At 42.3% G+C, this 27,325-nt stretch overlaps 1 protein-coding gene across 1 annotated transcript; it reads left to right on the top strand.

Annotated features, from left to right (window-relative positions):
* On the top strand, positions 1–27,325 carry stradb (STE20 related adaptor beta). The gene is made up of 13 exons (XM_070876172.1): positions 1–349; positions 660–744; positions 2,769–2,825; positions 5,403–5,483; positions 6,427–6,523; positions 8,119–8,240; positions 8,846–8,954; positions 9,077–9,200; positions 12,782–12,953; positions 16,217–16,321; positions 16,462–16,700; positions 22,005–22,047; positions 22,372–27,325. Exons 3-13 carry the CDS (start codon positions 2,814–2,816, stop codon positions 22,519–22,521), a joined length of 1,254 nt encoding a protein of 417 aa, XP_070732273.1. The 5' UTR covers positions 1–349; positions 660–744; positions 2,769–2,813; the 3' UTR covers positions 22,522–27,325.

Raw genomic sequence — 27,325 nt, 5'->3', positions numbered from 1 at the left:
CCGCTGCTCTGGGCGGGAGGGGGACTCTGTGACGTCATATGCAGTGGGTCGCTTCGCTCCCCTCCCCCCCGGCCCAGGTGAGAGAGGCGCAGCTGGGCTCCGATGGAGGAAGAGGAGGGAAAGCGCTGGGAGAGAACCGTAGCCCCGGTGGGCTGGAGATACGGCCTTGGGAAATGGAGGGGAGGAGCAGGAAGACATTTAAAAAGAAAGCTGGAGGCCCTGGCGGGATGAAGTACTCGGCGTTTGCCTGTTGCTCCCAGTGCTCGGACTCCCGGTGTCCGAGGCCTGGTCATCTCCCAGTCCCAGTCCCAAGCCCGGTCCCGGCGGCTCCAGGAGGGCCCCCAATGAGGTATCAGGAGTGACACATGGACAACCGTCAGATACAATGCCATTTAAAGCCATGATACGGGGCAGACATCTCTTTCCCCCTACAAGAACTTAGCGTTTTTCCGGGAAAGGGACGAGGGGGCTATGCTTTAAGTGCCTTCGGTCATTAGAATATGTGATCGATCATCGACTTCTTTGTAAATTGCAATAAAAAGTCACTGTGCTTATTTGCAATCAACCAATCTTTATATATGTAAAATGGCAACTTTTTACATTGATGCAAGGGGGTGAAACGGGTAGAATTGGTGGCTTAATGTTATTTTATTTTTCAGTACCTTCGATTGGCTGATCAAAGTATTCGCAGTAGAAGTTCATTTCATTTTCAAGAGTCCAGTGTGTTTCTTTCGAGGCAGAAGGGTGTGTATTGAAGTACTGATCTTTTTCCTAGATATTGTTGATATTGTTTGGAAATGATGTAGTACCTTTAGTAAGTGCACTTATTGATAGCAATACCACACCAGTATTTATTTATATTTTATTAACACCGTATCAAATTTCAACAGCTTGGATTTTCTGTTGGCATACAGTTGTAAAGTTTAAATAATGTGAACAAGTAGTTTCTACAATAGTTTTCTATCGACCGTTATTTATTTTGCAGTAAAATATACCACTTTTCAAACTGTTTCTATTTTTCTGCTTAACAGCAATGTTTGGCTTTTTGGTGGCTCAGTAGAAAAGTGCATCTGTGTGTCTGGTGCAGAGCCATACAGATTAGGTAGGTGGCAGGTTCAATTCTTGGTCTATGCATCTCTGCAGAAGGAATATGACAGTTGGGCTCAACACCCCCTAGCACAAAGGGGGTGGGGAGAGAATCAATCAGCCATGATTCTTGCCCTGCCTGCTATTACAACAAAAACTTGCATTAATATTGCATGTTTAACATGGTAAAACATCCTAAGGTGTTTCACAGGTGTGTAATCAGACACACATAACCAAGCCAACCATGAGAATAATAGGAAGAGATGGCTTTTTAAGGAGGGTCTTAAAGGAGGGAGCAAGAGGCGGAGAAGTTTAAGGAGGGAATTCCAGAGCTTGGCGGGGGGGCCTATCTAGCTGAAGGCATGGCTGCCACTGCTGGGTTGAATGGAGTGGGGTATTCACAAAAGGCCAGAGCTGGAGGAATGCAGAGTTCTTGGACAACTTGAGGAGGTTATAGAGATAGCAAGTGGTGAGGCCATGGAGGGATTTAAACACAAGGATGAGAATTTCAAAATTAAGCACTGCCAGACTGGGAGCCAATGTAGGTCAGCGAGCACAGGGGTAATAGATGAACAGGATTTGGTATGAATTAGAATATGGGCAGTAGAGTTTTGAATGATCTTAAGTGCATGGAGGGTGGAAAGTGAGAGGGTGGTCAGGGGAGCATTAGAATAGCCTATTCCAAGTTGATGATGATGAGAATGGCCTACATCCAGTCATGCCCTGCTGGAAAGTGGACATTGAGGATGGACAGAATTGTATTTCCTGTGATTCCTCCCTCAAGGTCAGAAACAGCCTGTTTACACACAGGTTAGTCACACTTATGAAAGATGGCATCTGGGTGACATAAGGGGCGGATAGCACTGATCAGGAGAGAAAGAGGAAATTAATGATAAAACAAAACTTCACTCTGCACATTTCAAAAGCAAGTCTATCCATCCAAAGTGCCATATTGGTGACTTTTGTTGCTGTATTTTCTGCTTTAAAATTGTTGGTCATAGGCAACCCGAGAGTAGAAATTCTGTGCGGAGTTCTTTAGTACTGTTGTGCTGTTATTCAATGTGACTTTGGAGCTGTTCCCACAGTTTAATATTAGCGACTACAGAAGGGCAGGGAGTCTGTTTTGAAAAGAGGGACGAGAGGGGGAGATGGGATGGTTGGGGGGCGAATAGGTGTTAATGTTTGCCATACAGGTATTAGAGAGAGGGTGAGGGAGAGATACACATATGGAACTATGATTGGTCTCTGAAGAGACTGTAAACACTGATTGGCCCATGCCTTGTGTTACTGTGTTTGTATCCTGGGCTCTAAGGAACTCTTAAACAATAAAAAAAAACACCACATCAAAGAAGTACTCGGGTGAATATGTAATAGTGTCAATACTTGCCCATAGAGTTACCTCCCCATTAAATTCACTGCAGTATCTGTTGCTGCTTAAAATATAAAAAGCATTATTTGTCTTTCCAATTTTCTTTATCCATTTTATTGCTATTCTTGTGGCTGTTTGATTTCACATGACATTCACTACCTGGAGGGGGATATAGGATCAAAACTAGTACAGCTTTATGTACTTTTACAGGGAACTACAGAAACATCTACCTTGCATCATTATGTTGGCCTGTGTTTAATCTGCAGCCAAATAAAACAGGACTGTCCTTCATATATTTACTTCTCATTTTCAGGATTGCTGTGCTCATGTGAGTCACTAAGTGTATCAGGAGCTTCCCATGTCTTTTCTGGTAAGTCAACCCAAAGTTGTTACAAAAATGCCTTATTCTGAATGCAACCGCAGCCCTGTTTGCCTGAACAGGTACCAGTGGTTGTACATGTTGCACATCACATTACCAGGGTGTAGAGTACAAAATGTCCTCAAAATTTGCAGCGGGGCTCGATGGGCCGAACAGCCATCTTCCGTGCTGTAGCCATTCTATGATTCTATGAACAGTGAGGAATAGATAACTCTCAAAAACTGAAATAATTGCATTTACATAGAGACCTCAGGACGTCCCAAAGCGCTTTGCAGCCAATGAAGTACTTTTGAAGATTCCAGTATCTGCAGTATTTTGCTTTTGTTGTACTTTTGAAGTGTAGTCACTGTTGTAAGGTAGGAAATGCGGCAGCCAGTTTGTGCACAGCAAGCTCTCACAAACAGCAATGTGATAATGACAAGATAATTTTTTTCGTGAGATTAATTGAGGAATAAATATTTGCCAGGGCACCAGGCATAACTCCCCTGCTCCTCTCCGATATAGTGCCATGGGATCTTTTACGTCCACCTCAGAGTAGACAGGGCCTCGGTTTAATGTTTCATCCGAAAGGTGACACCTCTGACAGTGCAGCACGCCCTCAGTACTGCACTGGAGTGTCAGCCTAGGTTTTTGTGCTCAAGTCTCTGGAGTGGGACTTGAACGCACAACTATCTGACTCAGGTGAGAGTGCTGCCAACTGAGCGATGGCTGACACCACTGTCCTTTAACAACAATACATTTTAAGGAGGAAGAGTAAACTGCCTACATTAGCTCCCCTCCACCCCCCATAGTCATTACCTCTGTGCTCCAGAGATGCAGAAGTTGTGGGAAAGAGACTGATGGCAACACCACCAAAATTAGGTACTCAAAAGGAACCTGGGACAAAGGAGGAAAGAGGAAGAAGAAATGTACAATACAGAACTCTGGAGAGATATAAAAGTCCGAATTAAAACCAAAATGAAATACAATGCAAGAACATATAAAGGACAGGAGTTGGGAAAGAAAAGTGAAGACCTAGGGAAAGGAATAAAGATAACAAATAAATCAAATGGGAAAAATAGTAAAATGGAAACAAAACATGTTGGCAAATTAATAAGAAGAATATTTCAGGTAAAGAAAGACAAAGTGATTGGGAGGTCTGGAATATTCTGAGAAGATTAGTTTGATGGTCCTTTTTATTATATCCTCGCTGGAGCACTAATGTAATGACTGTGGGGGGTCTAATTAAAGGCTGGGCTGGTATTGTAAAGATCTGTGTCAACAAATTTGGATATTAATTATTTAATGTATTAAATTAATATTACAAAAAGGATATAGAGATACTGGAGAATGTACAAAATTGATACCAGAACTGAGAGATTATAAATATCAGGAAAATCTGAACAGGCTGGGCTTTTTTTCACTAGAAAGAGACAGCTGAAAGGTGACCTAATAGAGGCCTTTCAAATTATGCAGGAGTTTGATAGAGTAGACATAGAGGGGCATTGTGGGGCAGTCCAAAACTAGGGGCCATGAATATAAAATAGTCACTAATAAATCCAATAAGGAATTCAGGAGGAACTTCTTTACCCAGAGAGTGGTTAGAATACAGAACTAGTTACTGCATGGAGTAGTTTAGGCAAATAGCATAGATTCATTTAAGCAGAAACTACATAAGTATCTGAGGAAGAAGGGAATAGAAGGATATTCTCATAGGATTAGCTGAAGTAGGGTGAGTGGAGACTTGTGTGGAGCATAAACACTGGCATAGACCCATTGGGCCAAATGGCCTATTTCTGTGCTGTAAATTCTAGGTAATTTGTCCTTGATGCTGGCTTGTATCCCACGTCAGAGATGTGGACCATATACAGTAGACACCTCAAATCGCTGGAGGAATACTACCAACGATGCCTCTGCAAGATCCTGCAAATCCCCTGGGAGGACAAAAGGGCCAACGTCCGTGTTCTCGATTAGGCCAACATCCCCAGCATCGAAGCACTGACCACACTCGACCAGCTCCGTTGGGCGGACTGCATTGTCCGCATACTGGACATGACTCCCAAAGCAAGACCTCTACTTGGAACTCCTGCACGGCACACGAGCCCCAGGAGGGCAGAGGAAACGTTTCAAGGACACCCTCAAAACCTCCTTGATAAAGTCTCCACCGACACCTGGAAGTCCCTGGCCAAAGACCACCCTAAGTGGAGGAAGAACAATCTGGAAGGGCACTGAGCACCTCGAGTCTCATCGCCGAGTGCATACAGAAAACAAGCGCAGACAGCGGAAGGAACGTGCGGCAAACCAGACCCCCCACCCACCCTTTCCACCAATGACTGTGTCCCACCTGCGACAGAGACTGTAATTCCCGAGAACTCACTTTGAGTGGAAGCAAGTCTTCCTCGATTTCGAGGGACTGCATATGATGATGTATCTCATATTGGATGGGTGTTCACAACCTTCTGTTGTTTTGACTCATTAGTGGCCGTAGACAGCAGAAATCCACTTCCAGACTCCATTCACCTGTCCCCTTCATCTCAGTTTTAATTACTTTATAGCTTTGATTTAAGATATTTTTTTTCTCTTTTTAAGGACTGTTCCTGCATTTCCCAGACAGAAATAGAATCAATTGATGCTGGAAGCCAGGTAGATGGGATAGAGCGTCTGCATCTGGTAGGTTTTGGTTTTCACATGATAGCGCTGCGGGAGAGGTAAGCGTACATAATTGGTAGTGACGTCTTTTCATTTGACTCGAGCATTTTCTGGCCTGTTTTTGCAAAGTAATCTTGTAGTGGACCTTTTATTAAGTGCATATTGGACACATTCACATTATCCTGGAACTGAGCTGAGTAGTGCCAGACTGAGAACACCAGTTTCAGTGCGTATGACTGTTTGTGTCCAACAGTCAAGTTAGGTTTGGAAGGGATCCTGTATTATGAGATAGACACAAGCAGAAGCTTTCTCTCTGAGGGATGCTATGCATTGAGAAAAATCATCTCTTTTTATTGGGCACAAAACATTATGGGGCAGATTACTTCCTTTTGAGCTTGGGTGTAAATTATCACTTGGACAGAGTACAAATAGGTTGGGAGGACTACCTATTCAAATTAATGGACAGAAAATTAGGCAGGCTTCATTATGAATCTGCAGTCCTCCCTACCTGATTTTCCTCAATGCACTTGAGTGCAAAAGAAGAAATTCTACCCTGTATATGAAACCTGCAGGACCAGACTTACTGCACTATTTCAGCTGCTTCTGAATAACGTGCATCAAGTTACAATGCAGAAGTATTGTAGTGTATATTAATAGTATACTTATTTACTGTGTACAATTGTAGATGTGTCATGGTTACTATTGGGCTATAGCCTTTCTCAGAAACTAGTGAATACATGTCTAAATACAGTGCAACTCAGATATTTAATTCAATGATCCTTTTGCAAGTAAACTCTCTCAAGGTTGGGTACCAATCCCAATTTATTTTCTTGTTTCCTGTCATCTGGCATCAAAGCTTACCTGCGAGTGTTTTATCACGATGCAATACGTACAACTGCAGTTCTCCTTCCTGTCCTGAGCTTCTACTCATCCAGTAATGTGTGTTTTCTTTTCCTCTACACAGAGAGATGAGTTTTCAGCGCATTCACAGAGCTCTCTGCGAGATACAAAGATGATGTACACAACCATTGCCAGTCACTATGAGCTTCTATCTGAACTTGGTAAAAGTACTTTCTGAATTTGCTTCATTTGGTATGCCATTGCAGACATAGTGCTTGAATGAAGAATCATAGAATGGTACAGAATAGAAACGGGTCATTTGGCCCAAGTAGTCTGTGCTAATATTTTCTTCACAGGATACTTAGCCTAATCTCCCAAACCTTTCACCACTCCATTTTGAAATGTATTAATTCAACAGGATCTGTGGCAGAGAATTCCACATAACCACTCCCTGCACCAAATAAATTGTGTCTAAACCGAGAGCAGCATCTGCAGTAAATACTAGAAATGTTTTAATCCAATTTCTCCCGTACTTCTTAAGACACAGGAGTGCAGTTCTACTGGTGACATTAGCCCTTTGTACCTTGTCCAGTAGGCATTTTTCTGGTGTGAATTAAAATGGTAAGCCTAGACAGTCGATTCGACCGTGGATGACATCACAACCAAGCTATTCCTGTTCTCAACAGATGTCTACATGTGAACAGTTTACAGAAGATTTTACTAGATATTGATTAGAAGTGGAAAGTATACCTGGATTTCTTCCCAGCACAAGGAATCTGAAGCCAAAAAGAGCACCCAAACTGTCTTTCCAGCTGAAATCATTGAACAAATAATTTGCATTTACATAACATCTTTCATGTCCTGGATAAATAGCAACTTGTGATCATTTAGTTCCACCTAATCAGGTAGATGGGGCCTCAGGGTAACTTCTCCTCCATAAGATCGCTCCCCTCTTCCCTGACCATGCAGCACTCCCTCTGTACAACACTAAAACATCAGCTAGATGATGTGCTCAGACCCTGGAGTGGAGCTTGAACCCACAACCAGTTTACTCACCATTGACCAGGGTTGACATTGTAACTTTATGATGGTACATTTACCCACTGCGTCATCAGGAATTCAGCCTTTTAGTACGTAGTATCAGGTGTGCTGGGGTAATTAAAAAAAAAACTAATGATCCAAATAAATTAATTATAGAATACAGTTGCATCACAGACACAATGTGACAATTTGTCAATCTAGAAAGTTACACCATGCCTTGGACGTAGAAATATCTGGGGGGAGGGGGGCACATAACATTTGATTTGTAAATAAATAATTTGCAGAGTGTTATGTCCTCAGGATGTTGAAGTGCTTCACAACCAATGAATTACATTTGAATTGTAGTCACTGTTCAAATGCGGCAGCCAATTTATGCACAGCAAGATCCCACAAATGACCAAGATAAATGACCAGTTAATCTGTTTTAATGGTGTTGGTTGAGGGATAAATGTTGCGCACGTCACTGGGAAAACTCCTTGCTTTTCTGAAGGCACTGAGGGATTTTTTAAATGTCTGCTCGAACTGGCAGACAATTTAAGATCTTACTTCAAAGATTGCATGTGCCTAAAGACACAATCTGCAGAGTAAAATGCGTAAGACTTGGCATTGTATGCGGGATGGCATTATATTGCCACAGGCCTGCCTCGCAGCTATTGGCTCTGTTACAGAGGATTAACATGCCGGGAGAAGAAAGACTGTCATTTATATAATGCCTTTCAAAACCTAATAATTTGATTATTGTGTCTTTTAATATTTTTATTTGTTTTTGTGTTAGGAAAGAGTTTTAGTAACCTAACCACGGTGAACCTGGCTAAACACATCCCATCTGGTAACATGGTGGTGGTGAAACGCACTAATATGGACACTTGTTCTGAAGAAAATCTGTCCTCCTTACAGGTCAGTACAGTAGAAGTACAAAATATTGGTTAATTGATATCATAGCTTTTACATGTTGTTGAATGGTTACATAGAGATATCTGAATAAATATCCTGATGTGCATCTCCGAACTGTTCCCCTGCCCCCTTTTCCCTGAAGCCAGTGACCCTTTGATAGCTTACCGAATGTCCCTTTTTCACATGTGAATGTTGGTGATTTATTTGACTGTGGATTGCATCCATACACACACATACTTTTCAGTAGGGGGTCACTGGATAGGAATCTGGATATGAAACTTCCCTTATACAGGAGTCTTAAAGCCAATTGTAGCACACCAACTGCTATCCAGATGAAGTCCAGGTAAATGCCAGTCATCAAACCTACTCCTCAATGAATCAATGAGTTACATGCTCCATGCAACGTGACATTACATAGCCATGATTTTTCCAGAGATCTGTAAGTTTTAAAAATAAAGAACAGCCAAAAAAGACTTGCTGGCATGTTCAGGGAAGAATGCAGCCTTCACTCCATGTGCAGGAAACTATTATTTGTGTTTTCTTGAACATGGCCACAACTGCCCCGAATGTGTTGTGCCTTACCTGGAGAATTTACACTTTGCTTTCAGAATGAACTTCTCATCTGGCAATTGTTCCGGCACCCAAACATACTGCCACACAGAGCCATTTTCGCAGAGGGCAGCGAGCTATGGGTCATTATGGCATTTACAGCTTACGGTAAGATAAAACCTGGACAGGGAGCTTCCTCTGTTCCGATCTGCTGTGTCCTACATTTTGTACTTAAAAGCCACATTTAATTAACAAACCTGTCCTGACCATGCCTTTCTGACCTTGTGTAGGTTCTGCCAGCAGCCTCCTAAAGTTATATTTTACTGAAGGCATGAGTGAAAGTCTCATTGCACATATTTTTTACGGAGTCCTGAAGGCCTTGGATTATATTCATCGAATGGGATGCATTCACAGGTAAATTTAGATTTTAAGCCAACCAGTTTTTTTGTTTTTGTATGAACTTTCTCCCTTCTCGTTCTCTTTTCCCCCCCACCACCTTTAAAAAAAAAATATATATCTCCCTGTTGTCATTACTGTCACATGTTTTTATGGCTTCCGAAGACCGGTTTCTGGAGAAGGTCCAACCTTATGATCATCTTTAACCTGTTTTCATTTTTGAACATACACTCGTGCATTAGTGTGAATGAGCTGCACCGTGATACTGCTTTGATTCTTTAGCGACAGACGTGTGATGTAAACATTCCTGTGGTAAATCCAGTGATCTCCTGGTTTTCCATTCACACCTGTTATAAAAATGTGACTAAAATTGCAAGGAGAAGCCCACAGAGTGACCGACCTTGGCAATGGTTATACTTCAGTGCGTGCTGTCTCCCAAATAGTGAGGGGCTTTTATATTGCTGCTCTTTCAACAAGTTGCATTTATATAGTGCCTTTTTATGTAGTAAAACTTCCTAAGGTGCTTCCTGGAGAATTTACATTTTGCTTTCGGAATGAACTTCTCATCTGGCAATTGTTGCGGCACCCAAACATACTGCCGCACACCACTCCTCTGCGAAAACGGCTATCAGACAATTTGATACCAAGGCACATAAGATGTTGGGGCAGATGACCAAAAGTTTGGGTAAAGAAGTTTTAAGGAGCGTCTTAAAGGAGGAGGTAGCAAAAGCGAGAGGTTTAGGGAGGAAATTCTAAAGCTTGGGGCCTAGGCAACTGAAGGCACAGCTGCCAGTGGTGGAGTGGTGAAAATCAGAAATGTGCAAGTGTCCAGAATTGGAGGGTTGTAAGACTGGCGGAGGTTACAGAGATGGAGAGGGGTGAGGTCATGGAGGGCATTCAGTTTGGATCGCGAGAAAATGGTATCTGCATTTATCCTATTAAAGCCAACTCCGTTACAAAATAAGAGGCTTTTTTCTCCAACGGTGTAAATATTGCTGCTCTACATGAGCCAAATTAAACAAGTGTACAGTGTTAGCATGCATTCATGTATTTCTTTGTAATGTTGCACCGTTTTATTCATAGGATGTGTGCATCGCTAGCAAGGCCAGCATTTATTGGCCATCCCTAATTGCCCTTGAGAAGGTGTTGGTGAGCCGCCGCCTTGAACCGCTGCGGTCCGTAAACCCCTCGTATTCGCTGCCAGGAAACACTACTGTCTTCCTGCTTTCGTACAATTGTTGGATATAATTATCTGTGCTCTCTTCTGTCACAGTTGCTTAACATTCGTTTCCTTTGCTGTACGTTAAGATCTAACCGCGCTGTCTCCAATGACGCAGTCAAATACTGGTATTGTTCTAATGCTGCACTTTCACCCCAATCTTGAGATAATTCTTTTCACTTGAGGATTTGATTGCCCTGTTGGCATATGGGTTAACATGTTCACACTGCATTCCTGTCTTTTATTTTAAGACAGTTGTTAGCCCATTTATTAAACATAAGGTGCCAATGTTGTTTTAAATCTAGACACTAATGAAAAAGCTCTGTACCTAAATGAAAAATGAAACTGCATGAATTAGTCGATTGAAAGCAGAATTAAGGGAATGAGTATTTTTAAAAATAAACTTTTTCCTGTAATGCCCATGGATTACACCTCCGACAATAAATATGAGGAACTCGTGGACTTTTTTGTCTCTAAGATTGAGCCCATCCGTTTGGCTGCTACTGCCTCTTCCCTTCCATCCCCTAGCCCGTCAGGCCAAACTTCCTCTCAGGAAGCCCCCTGCCCTAGCCCTGACTTCACATCTTTCTTCAGTTTCTCCCCGATCTCCCCTCATGACCTTTCCGAGCTCATCCTGTCCATTAGACCCACTTTCTGCTCCCTTGACCCTATTCCCACCAAACTGCTGACCATCCAACTTCCTTTTCTGGCTCCCATGTGAGCTGACATTGTTAACGGTTCATTCTCCTTGGGTACTGTCCCCCTCTCCCTCAAATCTGCCATCGTTGCCCCTCTCTTCAAAAAACCAACCCTCGATCCCTCCGTCCTTGCAAACTACAGCTCCATCTCCAACCTTCCTTTCCTCTCCAAAATCCTTGGACAGTATCGAAATGGCTCTCATCAAAGTTACAAATGACATCCTTTATGACTGACAAAGGCAAACTATCTCTCCTCTTCCTTCTTGACTTGTCCGCAGCCTTTGACACGGTTGACCACTCTATCCTCCAATGCTTCTCCACTGTCGTCCAGCTGGGTGGGACTGCATTCGCCTGACTCCATTCTTATCGATCTAATTCGAGCCGGAGAATCACATGCAACGGCTTCTCTTCCTGCTCCTGCATCATTACCTCTGGTGTCCCCCAAGGTTCTATCCTTGGCACCCTCCTATTTCTCATCTACATGTTGCCCCTTGGCGATATCATCCAGAAACACAGCGGCAGTTTCCACATGTACGCTGATGACACCCAGCTCTACCGCACTACCACTTCTCTTGACCCCCCCACGGTCTCTAAATTGTCAGACTGCTTGTCCGACATCCAGTTCTGGATGAGTAGAAATTTTCTCCAATTGAATATTGGGAAGACATTGTTTTCAGTCCTCGCCACAAACTCTGTTCCCTAGCCACTGACCATCCCTCTCCCCAAATTCTGTCTGAGGCTGAACCAGACTGTTCGCAACCTTGGTGTCATATTTGACCCTGAAATTAGCTTTTGACCACATAACCGGAGCATAACTAAGATCGCCTATTTCCACCTTCGTAACATTGCACGTCTCCACCCTTGTCTCAGCTCATCCATTGCTGAAGCTGTCATCCATGCCTTTGTTGCCTCTAGACTCCTGGCTGGCCTTCCACATTATACCCTTCCCATGTCCTAACTCGCACCAAGTCCCATTCACCCATCACCTCTGTGCTCGCTGACCTACATTGGCTTCCGGTTAAGCAACGCCTCGATTTCAAAATTCTCATCCTTATTTTCAAATCCCTCAATGGCTTTGCCCCTCCCTATCTGTAATCTCCTCCAGCCCCCCCCCCCCCCCCCACCTGCCAGATGTCTGCGTTTCTCAAATTCTACCCTCCTGAGCATCCCTGATTGTAATCGCTCAACCATTGGTGGCCATGCCTTCTGTTGCCTTGGCCCCAAGCTCTGGAACTCCCTGCCCAAATCACGCCGCCTCTACCTCTCTTTCCTCCTTCAAGACTCTCCTTAAAGCCTACCTCTTTTGGTCATCTGCCGTAATTTCTTCTTATGCAGCTTGGTGTCATATTTATTGCATAACACTCCTATGAAGCACCTTGGAATGGTTCACTATGTTAAAGATGCAAGTTGTTCAACGCTGACTATGTTAGTGCAACTTCCTTTGGCTTCTGTTAGTAAAATAACTGACTGAATCTCTGCTGGTGTAGATCTGGAGGGACAGTTTGACGTTGACCGACATCTACTCAATATGAGACTGTCGAGACTGATTTCACCTCCAAATTTTGACGGGTCTTAGAGAGCAGAGTCATTCATTCCCATGCTGTTCCTTCAGAAAAATTTCCAAATGCAGTCAAGCTGAGCTCATCAGTTTTTTTTAAAGTTTTTTTCTCTTTCTTCAACAGGAGTGTTCGACCCAGCCATATTCTTATATCTGGGGAGGGACACATTTATCTCTCTGGTTTGCATGGTCTCTGCAGTATGGTCACAGATGGACAAAGGCTAAGAGTTGTGTATGATTTCCCAGAGTTCAGTGCTTCTATTTTGCCTTGGCTGAGCCCTGAAGTTCTCCAGCAGGTAAGTTTTAGCTGCGCTATAACTTGCTTGGTTAGGTACTGATCTAAGTTAGTGTGAAGAATGCAGAATAACTGGTTTATCTATTTCAGCACTGTATGTCACAAGTAATTTTAATACACTACTTCGAGTGTAATGTCTGCAATTGTTCATTTGGGTGATGTTTTAAACAGAATTAATAGTTTTGTGTAACAAAGGCTTATATTTACTCCCTTGAAACTAATTTATTTCATAAGTATAGGCCATTCATCCCCTCGAGCCTGTTCCGCCATTCAATTAGATCATGGCTGATCTGTATCTTAACTCTATTTTATCTGCCTTGGTTCCATATCGCTTAATACCTGTGTGTAACAAAAATCTAAATCTCCGTTTTGAAATTTTCAATTGACACCCAGCCTCAACAGATTTTGGGAGCGAGAGTTCCAGATTTCCACTACCTTTTGTGCGAAAAGGTGCTTCCTGACATCACACCTGAACGTCCTAACTCTAATTTTAAGGTTATGCCCCTTGTTCTGGACTCCCCCAGCAGAGGAGATAGGGTAGACGGAGAGAAACTATCGACTCCTTTAATCATCTTAAACACTCCATTAGGTCACCCCTTAATGTTCTATATGTAAGGGAATACAAACCTAGTCAATACAGCTTGTCTTCAACTATACTCAGAACCAGAATTCCCTCTGCCTGTTGTTGTGAATCTTGTGAAGAAATCAATTTTTGTACCATCGTAGTTTTTTTTTCTCCATGTTCAGAAGTGATATTTTGCTGACCTCCAGAATTTTGCATGGGTAAGAAACATAGAAAATAGGTGCAGGAGTAGGCCATTCGGCCATTCGAGCCTGCACCGTCATTCAATGAGTTCATGGCTGAACATGCAACTTCAGCACCCCATTCCTGCTTTCTCGCCATACCCCTTGATCCCCCTAGTAGCAAGGACTATATCTAACTCCTTTTTGAATATATTTAGTGAATTGGCCTCAACAACTTTCTGTGGTAGAGAATTCCACAGATTTACCACTCTCTGGGTAAAGAAGTTTCTCCTCATCTTGGTCCTAAATGGCTTACCCCTTATCCTTAGACTGTGACCCCTGGTTCTGGACTTCCTCAACATTGGGAACATTCTTCCTGCATCTAACCTGTCGAAACCCGCCAGAATTTTAAACATTTCTATGAGATCCCCTCTCATTCTTCTGAACTCCAGTGAATACAAGCCCAATTGATCCAGTCTTTCTTGATATGTCAATCCCACCATCCCGGGAATCAGTCTGGTGAACCTTCGCTGCACTCCCTCAATAGCAAGAATGTCCTTCCTCAAGTTAGGAGACCAAAACTGTACACGATACTCCAGGTGTGGCCTCACCAAGGCCCTGTACAACTGTAGTAATACCTCCCTGCCCCTGTACTCAAATCCCCTCGCTATGAAGGCCAGCATGCCATTTGCTTTCTTAACCACCTGCTGTACCTGCATGCCAACCTTCAATGACTGATGTACCATGACACCCAGGTCTCGTTGCACCTCCCCTTTTCCTAATCTGTCACTCTGTATAATAGTCTGTCTCTCTGTTTTTACCACCAAAGTGGATAACCTCACATTTATCCACATTCTACTTCATTTGCCATGCATTTGCCCACTCACCTAACCGATCCAAGTCACTCTGCAGCCTCATAGCATCCTCCTCGCAGCTCACACTGCCACCCAACTTAGTGTCATCCGCAAATTTGGAGATACTACATTTAATCCCCTCGTCTAAATCATTAATGTACAATGTAAACAGCTGGGGCCCCAGCACAGAACCTTGCGGTACCCCACTAGTCACTGCTTGTCATTCTGAAAAGTACCCATTTACTCCTACTCTTTGCTTCCTGTCTGACAACCAGTTCTTAATCCACGTCAGCACACTACCCCCAATCACATGTGCTTTAACTTTGCACATTAATCTCTTGTGTGGGATCTTGTTGAAAGCCTTCTGAAAGTCCAAATACACCACATCTACTGGTTCTCCCTTGTCCACTCTACTGGAAACATCCTCAAAAAATTCCAGAAGATTTGTCAAGCATGATTTCCCTTTCACAAATCCATGCTGACTTGGACCTATCATGTCACCTCTTTCCAAATGCGCTGCTATGACATCCTTAATAATTGATTCCATCATTTTACCCACTACTGAGGTCAGGCTGACCGGTCTATAATTCCCTGTTTTCTCTCTTCCTCCTTTTTTAAAAAGTGCGGTTACATTAGCTACCCTCCACTCGATAGGAACTGATCCAGAGTCTATGGAATGTTGGAAAATGACTGTCAATGCATCCGCTATTTCCAAGGCCACCTCCTTAAGTACTCTGGGATGCAGTCCATCAGGCCCTAGGGATTTATCGGCCTTCAATCCCATCAATTTCCCCAACACAATTTCCCGACTAATAAGGATTTCCCTCAGTTCCTTCTTCTTACTAGACCCTCTGACCTCTTATATCCGGAAGGTTGTTTGTGTCCTCCTTAGTGAATACCGAACCAAAGTACTTGTTCAATTGGTCTGCCATTTCTTTGTTCCCCGTTATGACTGCCCCTGATTCTGACTGTAGGGGACCTACATTTGTCTTTACTAATCTTTTTCTCTTTACATATCTATAGAAGCTTTTACAGTCCGTCTTAATGTTCCCTGCAAGCTTCCTCTCGTACTCTTATTTTCCCTGCCCTAATCAAACCCTTTGTCCTGCTTTGTATACTGCTTTGTGTTTTTCTTTGTATATGAAGAGGGAGAGAGGAGTTTGAGTGGGTCACATAATCTAAACCACCTGCCTGCAAAGTACTTGACTAACACATGTGCAGAATACTCAGCCAAGGATTCTGTTTAAGGGCCAAAATGAGCAGTATAGGGGGGAGGCAAGAGAATTTCACTTGCAGAGCTGCCTCTACCTCCTAACTGTCTGGGTCAGTTTCTTGTACTAGGCATGCTTTAAATGTTGGAGTGGGAGGTGAGTACAGAAATCTGGCATGGATCTGCTCAAATTTCACCTCTTGCCTACTGATTTATAATGAGGCTAAAGGCTGTTGAGCAGAGTGTGAATCAAACTATGTCCAATACACTCAAAGGAGGCTGACTGCCACTGTGTCTTGAATGCGAGGATGGAAGGAGCAGGTCTTTTCAATGTATTTTGGTATGTGGTAAGCTGGATTTCAGTATCCACACTCTCTGAACGAGTTGGAGTATAGAAAACTTGTCCCATTACCACCCTCTTGAGTTTCAAACACTGTGTCTTCTCTTCCACATTAGGACTTGCATGGATATGATGCGAAGTCTGACATCTACAGCCTTGGGATCACGGCATGTGAGTTAGCCAGAGGCCAGGTTCCCTTTCAGGATATGCGGCCTACGCAGGTGATCTTTTTTTCTTTAATCTTTTAACATGGAGCACTGTACCTTAAGAGTGTGTATAATGTGAGCTGACCTGTGGATGAAGAGGAGAGAGAAGGATAGTTGAAAGTATTGACTGTCTAATCCTTTAATATTTCTCACAGATGCTGCTCCAGAAGCTGAGGGGCTCCTTGTGTCTGGTAGACCTTAGTTTCCCTCCAAAGGAACTCGTGATGAAGAATTCCCGCTCTGGGGTGGATTCTGGAATTGGGGAGAGTGTTGCCACCTGCAGCATGATGAGGACAAACACAAGTGAGCGATTCCCGAGTTCAATGAATAAAACTTTCTCTGCTGCCTTTCACAGCTTTGTGGAGCTCTGTCTGCAGAGAGAGCCTGAAAATCGGTAGGTCTACTAAATCATTCTTCGTTTGATTAGAATGAACACATTTTTGCTCAATCTATCTATGCTGCATATCATCTGCCTGCTTTCCTTGCTATCAGTGGGGAAGTTTCTAGCCTCTGTTCTCCATTGCACTGTGGTTGAGATTGGGGATTGTGAACACGTGTTGCACCACTGTGTAGATTTGAATGTATTAGGGACCCATGTGATTAAAAAGTGCATTTCACGTCCTTGGGACATCCCAAAGCATTTTACAACCAATTAAGTATTTTTGACCTGTCGTCACAGTTGTAATGTAGGAAATGTGGCAGCCAATTTGCGCACAGCAAGCTCCCAGAAATAGTAGTCAGATAATGACCAGATCATGGTTTTTAATAAAAGTGATGTTGGTTGACAGATAAAGTATTGCCCAGGACACTGTGGAGAACACCCCTGCTCTTTGTCAAAATAATGCCATGGGATCTTTTATGTCCATCTGAGAGGGCAGACGGAGCCTCGGTTTAACGTCTCATCTGGGCTGAAGTCTCTGGAGTGGAACTGGAACCCACAATCTTCTAACTCAGAGGCAAGAGTGCTACCACTGATCCATGGCTGACACAGTTAACAATTCCAATATTAACCTGTCTGATAACCTTGTGGGTAATGGCATTAATCTGTATAGCTCTAAACTGCACAGACTTAAAAGTGTCGCGTTTGAGCTCTCGTCTCTCCTGTATTAGCTGATCTCAGTCAGGCAGCGCTTGAGGCACATTTGCCCTCCGCCTGTGCCTGTGTTCTCCACTCCTGGCCACAGTCCAGTGACACCATCTGGGACGAGGATGTATGGTAAGAACAGCATTTCGGAATAACCTGCTGGGATTCAGTATCTCGGCTGTCATGAAGAATTGCTACTGAGCCAGATTTCAGGGCTGCCTGCCACCTGTGGAACTGGATCCCAGCAAGAGGCAACAGTTCAGCAGAATCTGGAGCAGGAAGTATAGAGCGATGGTATCTAGCAGATGTTAGGAGCCTTTTTAGCGATGTTTAATTTAAATTTTGATGAAACATCTCATCCAAAAAATGATGCCGCCAATAATGTAGCACTCCCTCAGTACTGCATTAAGATATCAGCCTTGGAATCTCTGGGATACACAGTAGGTGTGTCACCAAAATGCTGGACTGAGCTTGCAAAGTTGGTTTTGTTCCTCCAGCCCTGGGCTCCAATTGGTTGTGCTTTTGAAGCTCCACATTCCAAATTCTTGCTCTCAGCTATCCAGAAAAGGCCAGTGCAGGATACAAGAAGCATTTATTGCAAAAGTACTTCACAGGGAGGAATAGTGTAGTTGGCTAAAGCCATGGCTACTAATGAAGGAATAAGGCAGGGATGGGGTGGAAATTAAGGGTTCTATGTGGGTCTGGAAGAGGTTAAGAGATGGGAGGTGCAAGGCTATGTAGGGACTTAAACATGTGCATTTTAAATGGGAGGCATTGGGGAACTGAGAGCCCATGTAGCTCAACGAGGATAGGAGTGAAGGGTGAGCGGGACTTGGTGCGGGCTAGGGTAGGGTACAGGCAAGCAGAGTTTTCGATGAACTGAAGTTTAGAGGGTAGAGATTGGTAGAGCATTACAATAGTTTTGTCTGGAGGTGACTGGCATGGATGAGCGTTTCAGCAGCAGGTGGGCTGAGGCAGGGAGGGAGGTGGGAATGTTACGGAGATGAAAGTAGATGGTCTTTGTAATGGAGAGGATATGTAAGCTCAGCTCCGTGTTAATTGGGACGCTGAGATTTCAAACAGTCTATTTCAAGTAGAGACTGGCCAGGGAGAGCATGGAACCGATAGCAAGGGTACGATGACTTGGGTCTTCCCAGTGTTTTAACTGGAGGAAATTGCAGCTTACCCAAGTTTGGATATCATGATATACAGTCTGACAGCACAGAGGCAGTGGAACAGTTGAAAGAGGTGGTGGAGAGGGTGAGCTAGGTGTCATCAGCATACATGTGGAAACTGACCCCAAGTCTTTGGATGATATCACCAAGTGGCAGCATGAAAAGGAGGGAGCAAGTTCAGATGCTTAGGGAATTCTAGAGGTAATGATGTAGAGATGGGAAGAGAAGCCATTGCTGGAGATGCTTTGTCTACAATTGGATAAGTAGCAGTAGAACCAACTGGGGCAATCTATCAGCTGGACAAACTGGAGGAAAATAGGAAAGGCAACAGAGGATAAAGAAAGCACTTCTGTACAAATGGAGAGAATCAGAGCAAGATGCTCGCAGTGGCATGGCTATATTTGGCTTTAGGGCAGCATTGTTGAACAGGTTGCCTACTTACCATACTGGCGATGGTGTGCAGCATGGAGAAAAAAAAATCAGTCTACCCCTGACAATTCAGAATTTTATGTCTATTCAGCAATGATAGACAGAAAAGAAAAGGAGGTGGGGAAGCGATGCTGGTTAAAGAGGACATTAGCGCAATAGTAAGGAAGGACATTAGCTTGGATGGTGTGGAATCTGTAAGGGTAAAGCTGCGGAACACCAAAGGGCAGAAAACGCTACTGGGAGTTGTGTACAGACCGCTAAACAGTAGTAGTGAGGTTGGGGATGGCATCAAACAGGAAATTAGGGATGCATGCAAGAAGGGTACAGCAGTTATCATGGGTGACTTTAATCTACATATAGATTGGGCTAACCAAACTGGTAGCAATACGGCGGAGGAGGATTTTGTGGAATGTATAAGGGATGGTTTTCTAGACCAATATGTCGAGGAGCCAACTCGAGAGCTGGCCATCCTCGACTGGGTGTTGTGTAATGAGAGAGGATTAATTAGCAATCTTGTTGTGAGAGCCCCCTTGGGGAAGAGTGACCATAATATGGTAGAATTCTTCATTTAAGATGGAGAGTGATACAGTTAATTCAGAGACTTGGGTCCTGAACTTAAAGAAAGGTAACTTCGATGGTATGAGACGTGAATTGGCTAGGCTGACTGGCGAATGATACTTAGAGTTGACGGTGGATAGGCAATGGCAGACATTTAAAGATCACATGGTTGAACTTCAACAATTGTACATCCCTGTCTTGCGTAAAAATAAAACGGGGAAGGTGGCTCAACCGTGGCTAACAAGGGAAATTAAGGATAGTGTTAAATCCAAGGAAAGAGGCATGTAAATTGGCCAGAAAAAGCAGCAAACCTGAGGACTGGGAGAAATTTAGAATTCAGCAGAGGAGGACAAAGGGTTTAATTAGGAGGGGGGAAATAGAGTATGAGAGTAAGCTTGCAGGGAACGTAGAAACTGACTGCAAAAGCTTCTATAGATATGTGAAGAGAAAAAGATTAGTGAAGACAAATGAGGGTCCCTTGCAGAGTCGGAATCAGGTGAATTTATAATGGGGAACAAAGAAATGGCAGACCAGTTGAACAAATATTTTGGTTCTGTCTTCACTAAGGAAGACACAAATAACCTTCCGGAAATACTAGGGGACCGAGGGTCTAGCGAGAAGGAGGAACTGAAGGAAATCCTTATTAGTCAGGAAATTGTGTGAAGAAAATTGATGGGATTGAAGGCCGATAAATCGCCAGGGCCTAATAGTCTGCATCCCAGAGTTCTTAAGGAAGAGGCCCTAGAAATAATGGATGCATAGGTGGTCATTTTCCAACATTATATAGACTCTGGATCAGTTCCTATGAATTGGAGGGTAGCTAATGTAACCCCACTTTTTTTAAAAAAGGAGGGAGAGAGAAAATAGACGGGTTAGCCTGACATCGATAGTGGGGAAAATGTTGGAATCAATTAAAGATGTAATAGCAGCGCATTTGGAAAGCAGTGACAGGATCGGTCCAAGTCAGCATGGATTTATGAAAGGGAAATCATGCTTCATAAATTTTTGAGGATGTAACTAGTACAGTGGACAAGGGAGAACCAGTGGATTGGACTTTCAAAAGACTTTTGACAAGGTCCCACATAAGAGATTAGTGTGCAAACTTAAAGCACATGGTATTGGGGGTAATGTATTGATGTGGATAGAGAACTGGTTGACAGACAGGAAGCAACGAGTAGGAATAAACAGGTCCTTTTCACAATGGCAGGCAGTGACGAGTGGGGTACCGCAAGGTTCAGTGCTGGGACCCCAGCTATTTACAATATACATCAATGATTTGGATGAAGGAATTGAGAGTAATATCTCCAAGTTTGCAGATGACACTAAGCTGGGTGGCAGTGTGAGCTGTGAGGAGGATGCTAAGAGGCTGCAGGGTGACTTGGACAGGTTAGATGAGTGGGCAAATGCATGGTAGATGCAGTATAATGTAGATAAATGTGAGGTTAGCCACTTTGGTGGCAAAAACAGGAAGGCAGAATATTATCTGAATGGCGGCAGATTAGGAAAAGGAGATGCAACGAGACCTGGGTGTCATGGTACATCAGTGATTGAAAGTTTGAATGCAGAAGGCAAATGGCATGTTGGCCTTCATAGCGAGAGGATTTGAGTATAGGAGCAGGGAAGTCTTACTGTAGTTGTACAGGGCTTTGGTGAGGCCACACCTTGAATATTGTGTACAGTTTTGGTCTCCTAATCTGAGGAAGGACATTCTTGCTATTGAGGGAGTGCAGCGAAGGTTCACCAGACTGATTCCCGGGATGGCAGGACTGACCTATGAAGAAAGACTGGATAGACTAGGCTTATATTCACTGGAACTTAGAAGAATGAGAGGGGATCTCATAGAAACGTATAAAATTCTGACGGGATTGGACAGGTTAGATGCAGGAAGAATGTTCCTGATGTTGGGGAAGTCCAAAACCAGGGGTCACAATCTAGGGATAAGGGGTAAGCCATTTAGGACTGAGATGAGGAGAAACTTCTTCACTGAGAGAATTGTGAACCTGTGGAATTCTCTACCACAGAAAATTGTTGAGGCCAGTTCGTTAGATATATTCCATAGGGAGTTAGATGTGGCCCTTACGCCTAAAGGGATCAAGGGGTATGGAGAGAAAGCAGGAATGGGGTGCTGAAGTTGCATGATCAGCCATGATCATATTGAATGGTGGTGCAGGCTCGAAGGGCCGAATGACCTACTCCTGCATCTATTTTGTATGCTTCTATGTAAAGAAAATTAAATTATCCAATAATTTGAATTGTTTAATTGCATTAAAATGACACAGTAACCCTTTTACGCAATTCTAATTCAAACTAAACAGTAATTTGATTTGTGACTTTGAATTAACAGGTCTAGATCGTCTTTAAAAAAATATATATTTTTATATTGTGAAAAGTGGAGTCTTTTTTGTAACTATTAATCTGACCAACTTTTTATATTACTTCTCTTCTGTTCTAGACCATCAGCAAGCATGTTGTTAGCACACCCCTTTTTCAAACAGGTGAGTATTTTGGTTATTTTCGGCAGGGGCGGGGGTACGGGAGGGGATGGCGTGCAGTGGTGCAGCTTGTATGAATATCAGTAAATTGTATTGAGTTCTGCCACTATGATAAACAGCTACAGGACCAGCTGTAAGATTCAATGTTCAGTAACATGCTTCTACTTTGGTTAACATTTTAATATTTAGCTCACGCTGAGGTTTAAATAAAGGGCTTTATCAGAAGCATACTCTTGCACTGGAGATTACCTTGTGCCATTTTGGAAGCCCCAGCCTTTGCACACTACCTTGCAGTAACTGGTTTTAATTTTTTTTCCCTCTCTGCAGGTGAAAAAACAGACCAGGGAGGCGCTGATAAATCTGCTTCGACCAGCGGTGCCACTCTCAGGTTCTCAGGCCACAGCAGGGACCTCCCAGTCACACGGAGATGGGCCAATCAGTCCCTTACAGGGGCTAGATGGTGACTGGGATTTTTAACTTTTCTCCCTTTACCCAGCTTTCTTCTTTATAAAAAAACAAACAAAATGAGTTTGAATTGGAGACAACTTTTGTCAGTTGCCCATTAAGGTGAATGAAGGCTAGGAAAATGACCTGCTAAAATTGGGAATTCGTCATCGTTATCTTTGTGCTGAATATATTGTAGATGAGGTTGCTGACCTGCATTACAGGACTATCTGCTGTAAATCCAGATCAAACATTTACAGAGCTTAATCCAAATTGATCCTGCAGCCAGGTTGAAAATTTATTTACCATTATATGTGGTGCATTTCGTACTTCAGTACAGGTATTAGATTATTGCTCGAACAGTAATTTGGAACATTAGTGTCTGCAGTTGCCAAAGGCACTCAAACTGGCTGCATGTACAAGCACACAAGAACATATCTTTGTATTTTTTTTACATACAGATGCAACATTAAGGCTGGGTATCTTGCAACACACCATTATGATGGTGTGTTGGAGCACTAGTGAGCTTTTTGTGTCCTAGAAGATTAAACAGATTTGAACCTGCAGTTTCCCCTGCTTCCTAATTTTGCCATGGCATGATATTGGGCTGGGGTGGGGGCAAAGCACAGAGCAGGAAAGCACTGAGCAATGGTGGTCTGGTCCAAATAGAAATGGAGAGGAACTGACAGGCCAGTTGCCCTGAGTCATTCTCATCCAATTGCAGTGCTTGGGGAGCAGTTAACTTGCCCACCCTCTTGGTCATGAAGTACTAAGTAAGAAGGAATGTCTGCCATTTTAATGAAAAACAAAACTCGAAGTTTAACTTTTTTTGAAATAATGGGGCTGTTATATCCTCAAAACTCCCACTAGAACAGAGTGTACAAAGTTTTGGTGCCGTCTGTTTCCATTGTTTAAAATGGGACCCAAACTCTAAATGTGTATGCACTGCGTTTTACCTTTATTTTCTTTCATCATTTACCAAAAGTGTGCCACTGTGCCTTCAACACTATTCTAGGATGTATTGTGAAAGTATGAGAGTTTCAACTGGTCCCAGAACTTTACTTTGGCTGTTCAGTGTGGAACCTCCCTTTTAACACAAACTGTAAATGTGCAGTTTCTTCAGGTAATAACACTAACTGCTGTTTCAGCAGATCGCGTCTTTATGAATAGTGTATTTTGTTTGAATTTCTTATTGTGTAAGTGTTTCAGCCCACAGCTGATTATTAGTGGAAATAATTGGATTGTTTGAGTGGAGGTGAGAAGAGTTTGCTTATAGGACCTGGAGAAAATACTGATAGGAAGCATAATAAGTTGTGCAGATGGGAATAGGAAGTTACAAATAGCCATAACACAGACTGTGACAAAACTGGCCATACCATTTTTTTCTCCCAGTGAAATCGGGGTCTGCTATGCAGCAAAATATCCCCGTTTAAGTTCTTCATGTTCTCTGGAGCGCTGTCAGAACTTATACCGTTTTACCTTATTTTGAGGTTCATATTGGAGCTTTTGAACAAGTTCCTAAACAAATTTTGTTGGTCTCAAATGTAATCCTATTCTTCATTGTCCGGTAAAGAGTGCTCACATTGCAGGTAATTACTTCTCTCATTCAAAGGTATGAATAATACAGTTTGGTCACATTGCTGTGCAGTGGATATAATTGCATTGTGTTCTCTAAGCCTTGGTCTAACCTCGCCATATTGGGCATACGTATCCACAATTCCAAACAATTGTAGCACAAAGCTGTTTCGCAATGTTAATGTGTCGAGGACACTATGCAGGATGTGACAATGTGATTTGGCCTGTAAGCCGAAGGTAATATAAAATCTGAACAACAAATTATTCACTGAAGTAGTATTTAAGACAAATTGGAGAGGCTCTGTGTTCGTTTAAATTCTTTGATCATAGAACCTTTTTTATAAAATTGTTGTGAAGCGCCTTGGAGCGTTTTACTACATTAAAGGTGCAATATAAATAAAAGTTATTACTAAAAATCTTTCTCTTTTGCCCCACTTCCCCAAACAGTTGCACTCAGCTGGTCATTCTCTCCGTTGCAAAAAGTAATTTCCGGCTTTTTAAAAAAAACATTTTTTTTACTTCATCTTTACCATGCAACCCCTGATGGTGAAGATGAGCTGGCTAGTTGCTCCCAGGCTTCTGCCATTGACTCTATAGCAGGCCTGCAAGAAATGCAATGGAGAGTGAACCTCATCCTCTGGAGAAATCTTCATCCCGCTATTCTTCCCCTCAATATTTCATTTCTTCAGTAGTGTACAGAACTGAAATGATCAATTTATTAAAAGGTGTACCTTATGCATACTTGCTGGGCTTATGAAAGTAAGAAAAATCTGCTATTGCTTTGTAACAAACTTTTAAGTCTTAAGGGCCCCAAAAAAGAATTTTTGGAGTTATTTGATGTGATGAGTATATTATGTGATGTAAAATCAGGATCTGTCTTGCTGCTAGTGAGGATGTGATCAAAATCTGAATCTTTGCTCCTAGTATGTTCACACAGCATCTAGACACTTGCCTTGACCATGAGGGATGTTTGGGGCCTGGGTTACAATTATATGTACATACAGAGGAATAGTTGGCAGTTAATAGTTAATGGTCTTGAAACAAGTTGAGATTTTCTACAGAATCCCAAATGAGCCAATACCAATTTTTATAGAGGAAAACACTGGGTACCTGTTAGCTGCTCCCATTGTTCCACAACCCAGGAAGTCTCCATCCGCAATTAAGCCATTAACATTTTCTCTTGTATGCAATAAAATGGGCGCTCAAGTGCTTCTCCATTGAGCAATTTGTTTCATACCCCAACTAAAAATGTCACTCAACCAATTCATTTATTAATTTCTTTAAAAAAAGATATATTTACTAAACTGGTCATAATTTCAAATGTAGAGCCTACCTATGTTTATGCTTTTGTTATGCCATTTCATATGTCAGAGTTACAGTGGGGGCTGCCTGAGAGCAGATACTTTGTGTGGAACTTGCCCCTCATCAAAATCCACCCTGTAAATAGGATCTATAGATTATGGGTAAATTTATCATTTGTGATGGAAAGTAGACAAGCCATGCTGTTACAAGAAGGGAGATTTGACACAAAATGTCTGCTCTCGGGTTACTTCTAACGAGCATAAAATGTGACGACTAAAGGTGATCAAGAGATACCGTCTCTCTTTATAACAATTAGGATTACATAAGAATTCTTGCAACGAGAAAAAGAATATTCAGCCCAGCAATATTGCTCCTTCCACAGTCAAGGCAGGACCTTCTCAATGATGGGACACCTAAGGCATTTACATCGCTAACTCCAGTGCAAATCGAATAGATCTATGACAATAAAAACTTGCATCTATATAGCACCTTTCACAACCTCCGGGTACCCTAAAGTGCTCAACAGCCTTGCTTTTGAAGTGTTGTCACTGTGGTAATATATACTGTAATCTTCAATCCCCTTGCGATAGAATTTGATACAATATACTTAAATATTTATCATCAATGAAACACTCAAGGCTTTTGAACAGCTTTTAAGATACATTACTGTGATTACTAAGCATTTGTGGTATGATGCTGCAAAAACTTTCATAACAGGCTTCCAATAAATAAGCGTACTGGATGATAATTTGAAACATGGAATTTATGCACGTGAGGGACTGAATATATTGGGTGTCACGGACGTGTGTTGGAAAAATTCTACTTTTTACCGCTGAATATAATTTCTTATCACATACCCGGTGTTAAATGTGAACGAAGAAAAAAAATACTGCTTTTTAAAAATCTGAACCATTCTGTGCACACAGAACACTTAAATGTTTTATTACTTTGAGACAATTTTCACATTAGAGCAGTCTGAATGCCATCTTCAATATCGTGCACATTAATATAAATTCTTAAATTTATCTGCACACCACAAAGATGTGTAAAGGGAAGAATCCTTCACAGATGCCTAAAGGGATTTATATTTAATACCGATGCTCAATAATGAAGGCCTAATGACTGGAATGATCAGTATTTCACAAGGCCACATACTTCAAATTGTTAGCTTCATGCCCTGTAGACCCCTTCTGTTGGAGATATTTTAAAAGAATCAATGTTTTTTTATATTTCAAAACTGCCAAGTTAAAGAAAATTTCACTCTTGCTCATTTTAGCCTTCACGAAAACAACCCAAATTTTTTCTGTGATTATAGTGGGAATCCTTGTAGGAAGCTGAGTTTAATACCGAAACTTGTAGGATCAACACTTGCAAGATCGAGGTGTTGTACCTTACTATAAACCATTTTTTTTTTAATACAAATGTATGACTATAAGCACAATGTATAACTTATTACTCATATAAAACACAATAAAACAATTTGTGGCATGTATTGCTAAACCCATGTGTAGCTGTGAGTACTTGAGGCCCGGAAGCAGACTAAGACCTGATGTGATGCTATCTGCATTTGTTGCAAAGTACTTAAGATCCTAATTTAAAAAAAAAGAAAACTTCCTCACTTCAATCATATGTTTTTGTTTGTTTAGGGAGGGAGAAAGGAGCCACTTGTAATATTTTTCTTCTACCCCTTTTAGTCCTTTTGTACCATTCCCTAAAAAGATCAGTATAGATGGTTTGAAGAAAATGGTCGAAAATGAGTGTTTGTGGTGTCATGATGGTCACTTTTTCCCCAGAAGTGATAAAGTAACATTGCTATTTTTACTGTATTCTGTTACTGTGATGTAATATGGTTTTGACTGCACGGTCTTTGAAAATTCTGTATGGCTTTTAATCAGAGAATTATCTGGAATGATTGATATGTCAATGTTCCAATATTTTGAATAAATAGATCCAGCTTGTA

This window comes from Pristiophorus japonicus, chromosome 3 (genome assembly GCF_044704955.1).
Source record: "Pristiophorus japonicus isolate sPriJap1 chromosome 3, sPriJap1.hap1, whole genome shotgun sequence".
Lineage (NCBI taxonomy): Eukaryota > Metazoa > Chordata > Chondrichthyes > Pristiophoridae > Pristiophorus > Pristiophorus japonicus.
Note: the sequence above shows the minus strand (reverse complement) of the source record. Positions and strands in the feature narration are given on the sequence as shown.